The sequence below is a fragment of the Mesitornis unicolor genome, unplaced genomic scaffold (genome assembly GCF_000695765.1).
Source record: "Mesitornis unicolor isolate BGI_N332 unplaced genomic scaffold, ASM69576v1 scaffold16952, whole genome shotgun sequence".
In the NCBI taxonomy this organism is placed as follows: Eukaryota; Metazoa; Chordata; class Aves; order Mesitornithiformes; family Mesitornithidae; genus Mesitornis; species Mesitornis unicolor.
In genome coordinates this window covers 2580-5651 of record NW_010167279.1, presented here as the reverse complement: position 1 = coordinate 5651, position 3072 = coordinate 2580, and the positions used below count along the sequence as shown (strand labels likewise).

Genomic DNA, 3072 nt, shown 5'->3' with positions numbered 1-3072 from the left:
TGTCACCTTCAGGGCCGGGCCCGGGGCCTGCCCCCGGGGGAGCCGCTTCTCGCCCGGCGTCTGGGCCCCAGGAAGGGGCTGTGCTGCCTTATAAGCGCTCCGGCGCCTCGGGGCTTCTTTCCGGGCCGTCCAGAGCAGCCGGGTAGCGGCTCTGTCCCTCTCTGTTTTCCCGTTTGTGGTGCCTGTGCCCGCTCCCCTCGAATCCCGCTCTTCTTCCTCCTCCTTCCTCCATCTCCGGCGTCCCCTTTGTGTCCCCGACAAGGCCCCCACTTCCCCATCAGGTAACTCAGGAGGTGTCAGGGCTGATCTCTCCCCTGGTAGAGCCCAGGCTGTAGCTGGTATTCACAGCTTGACTTCCTTCACCTGGAATTATTCATTTTGCTTTTCCCTTCTCCAAAGTTGAGCACTTCAGCTCACTTCTTACCTCACTGGTGGCTTTTATTTGGGGTGGCTTTCCGTGGGTCCCGCCTGGCACTCCCCACTGCCACTGAGACACCCCATGAACCCCCTGACACCCTAAACCCTCTAAATTAACTCTCTGCAACTTTGGGGATGGTCTTGGTCTGCCCCCCATCCCCAGCTGGGGTGAGGAAGGAAACGGAGCCGTGGTTTCAGGACCAGGCATCCCCTGCCTAGTATAGGCATAGGCACCGTAGTCAGCAAACCTCTCTGCCCTCACCCCCATGGGCTGTCGATCCCCATGAATATTTGATGCTGGATGGGGGTTGCAGAGCCATTTTCTGCTCTCTGGGCTGTGGGCAGAGCTGCTTTCCCTGTCACAAGATGGCTCCAGGGGTTTGCCAGCACCAGGTTGCTCCGATCAGCAGCTCAGGGTTGGGGTAAATGCCTCGTAGAGACAGTGTTGGCTTCAGTGCTGCTTTGACTTGCATCATTGGGTTTAGTCACGATGGGTAACGTCACGGTAAGAGCATCCTTGGCCCTGCCACGGTGTCGGTGTCGCAGTCACGCCGCGGTGTCACGGTCACTCCTGCAGCCCTGAAACCAAAGGGCCATGAGTCTTTTCCTTCTCCAACCCCGTTATGGTGCCCAGGCTCAGGATGGGAACATATCGTCCCCAAGAGCCCTGGCACCGTGTCCGCCTGTTGACACCTTCTCCAGTTGCAGTTTTGGAGAGGCCCCGCGCTGGGGAGCGGGGGAGCTGGGGCCGGGTGCCATCGCCTTCTGCTTTCGCACCCAGCAGCTGTGTCCGTCCCTGCGGGGTGACCCTGCCCTGCGTGGAAATAGCAGCTGAAGGCTGCTGTCCTCCTGGCAGCTGGGAGGAACCTTAACCAGTTAACCAATTAACCAGTTAACCAGCCCCCGTATCGGTCCTGCTTTTGGCCAAGGGCCCTGAGAGGGCATGGAGGAGCTGTTCCCAAGGGGCTGTCGCCAGAGACCACCCTGGTTCCTCCTCCCCCCCGGCTGCGAGGGTCCCTTTCCTTGCAGGATCCGCACACTTTGCAGCAGCCGTTGCACGGGGAATCGCGCCGGAAGCCGAGGCAATGAAGCTGTTGGAGAACTCAAGTTTCGAAGCAATAAACTCCCAGCTGACGGTGGAGACGGGAGACGCTCACATCATCGGCCGGTAAGCGCTCAGCCTGACATCACTGCAGAAAGAGTCGCGGTCCCACAGCGGCCAAGGGGAGATTGCTGCTGGAAGCACAACCTGAGTTGAGTTGAAGGGACCTCAAACCCCCCCAGTCCAACCCCCATGGGCAGGGACACCTCCACCAGCCCAGGCTGCTCCAAACCTCATCCAACCTGACCTTGGGCACTGCCAGGGAGGGGGCACCCACAGCTTCTCTGGACAACCTGGGCCAAGGCCTCACCACCTCACAGGGAGGAATTTTTGCCCAATATCTCATTTAAATCTTCTCTTCCAGTTTAAAGCTATTCCCCCTGGTCCCTCCCCAGCTTTCCTGTCCCCTTCAGGTCCTGGAAGGTGCTATAATGTCTCCCCACAGCTTTCTCTTCTCCAGGCTGAACAACCTCAACTCTCTCTTAGCTGTCCCCATAGCAGAGTCGCTAATATTCTGTGATGGGGCCGTGCTGGTGGCCGCATCCGAGTCCCCGTGGCGCTGGTGGCGGCGCTGCCCGCAGGCCTGGTGCTGTGTCTCCCCGCAGGATCGAGAGCTACTCCTGCAAGATGGCAGGTGACGACAAGCACATGTTCAAGCAGTTCTGCCAGGAGGGGCAGCCCCACGTCCTGGAGGCCCTGTCCCCTCCGCAGACCACGGGAATCAGTCCCAGCAGGTACCGTGGGCGTGGGGAGAGGCATCTGCCCTGCTGCAAACCATGGTGGGGTGGAGATTTGGGGAGGGAATGGGCCTTTGTTGGGGCTGGTGTCGTTGCTGTCACCCAGGGCTGGATGCTCTGTGTGCATGGGATCATACAATCTTTGGGGTTGGAAAAGAGCTTTAAGATCACCGAATCCAACCACTGACCCAGCACTGCCCCCTCTACCACTAAACCACGGCCCCAAGTGCCACATCCACGTGGTTTGTGAACCCGTGCAGGGATGGGGACTGCAGCACTGCCCTGGACAGTCCCTGCCAGGCCCTGAGAACCCTCTGGGGAAGAAATTTCTCCCAAAATCCAACCTCCCCCTCCCCTGGCACAACTTGAGGCCATTTCCTCTCGTCCTATTGCTTGTTATGGGGAGCAGAGACCAACCCTTCCTCTCCACCTCACTACCCTCTCTTTTCAGGAGCTGCAGAGGGGATAAGGGCTCCCCTCAGCAGCTCCTCCCAGTGCCCCCAGTCTGCAGGCTGTGGGTGTAGGCAGCAAGTCCCAGTCTGGGTGGGGCAGCTGGGGGTGAGCACTGAATTGGGCAGGGGAATCATTGGATTATTTGCTTGAAAAAGCCTTCTGGGACCACCCAGTCCAACCAGCACCACCAGTGAACCATCAGGTGTCCCTTCAGCTCCTCTTCTCCAGTTAAGCCTCCTTATTCCCTCAGCCCCCTCCCAAAATTCAGCTGCTCCAGAGCCCTCCCCAGCTCCCTTGCCCTTCTCTGCCCACGCTCCAGCCCCTCCATGGCCTTTTTGGGGCCCAAAGCTGAGCCCAGGATTG

At 59.4% G+C, this 3072-nt stretch overlaps 1 protein-coding gene across 1 annotated transcript in view; it reads left to right on the top strand.

The window, feature by feature from the left end:
- Window positions 1–1502: 1502 nt before the first annotated feature.
- MAF1 (MAF1 homolog (S. cerevisiae)) overlaps window positions 1503–3072 on the top strand; it is a gene marked incomplete at its 3' end in the record, with an annotated part of 3869 nt that continues 2299 nt past the window's right edge. Inside the window, exons 1-2 of the mRNA XM_010178646.1 lie at window positions 1503–1585; window positions 2125–2253. Coding sequence (XP_010176948.1) covers window positions 1503–1585; window positions 2125–2253 — 212 coding nt within the window. The remainder of the gene's footprint in view (window positions 1586–2124; window positions 2254–3072) is intronic.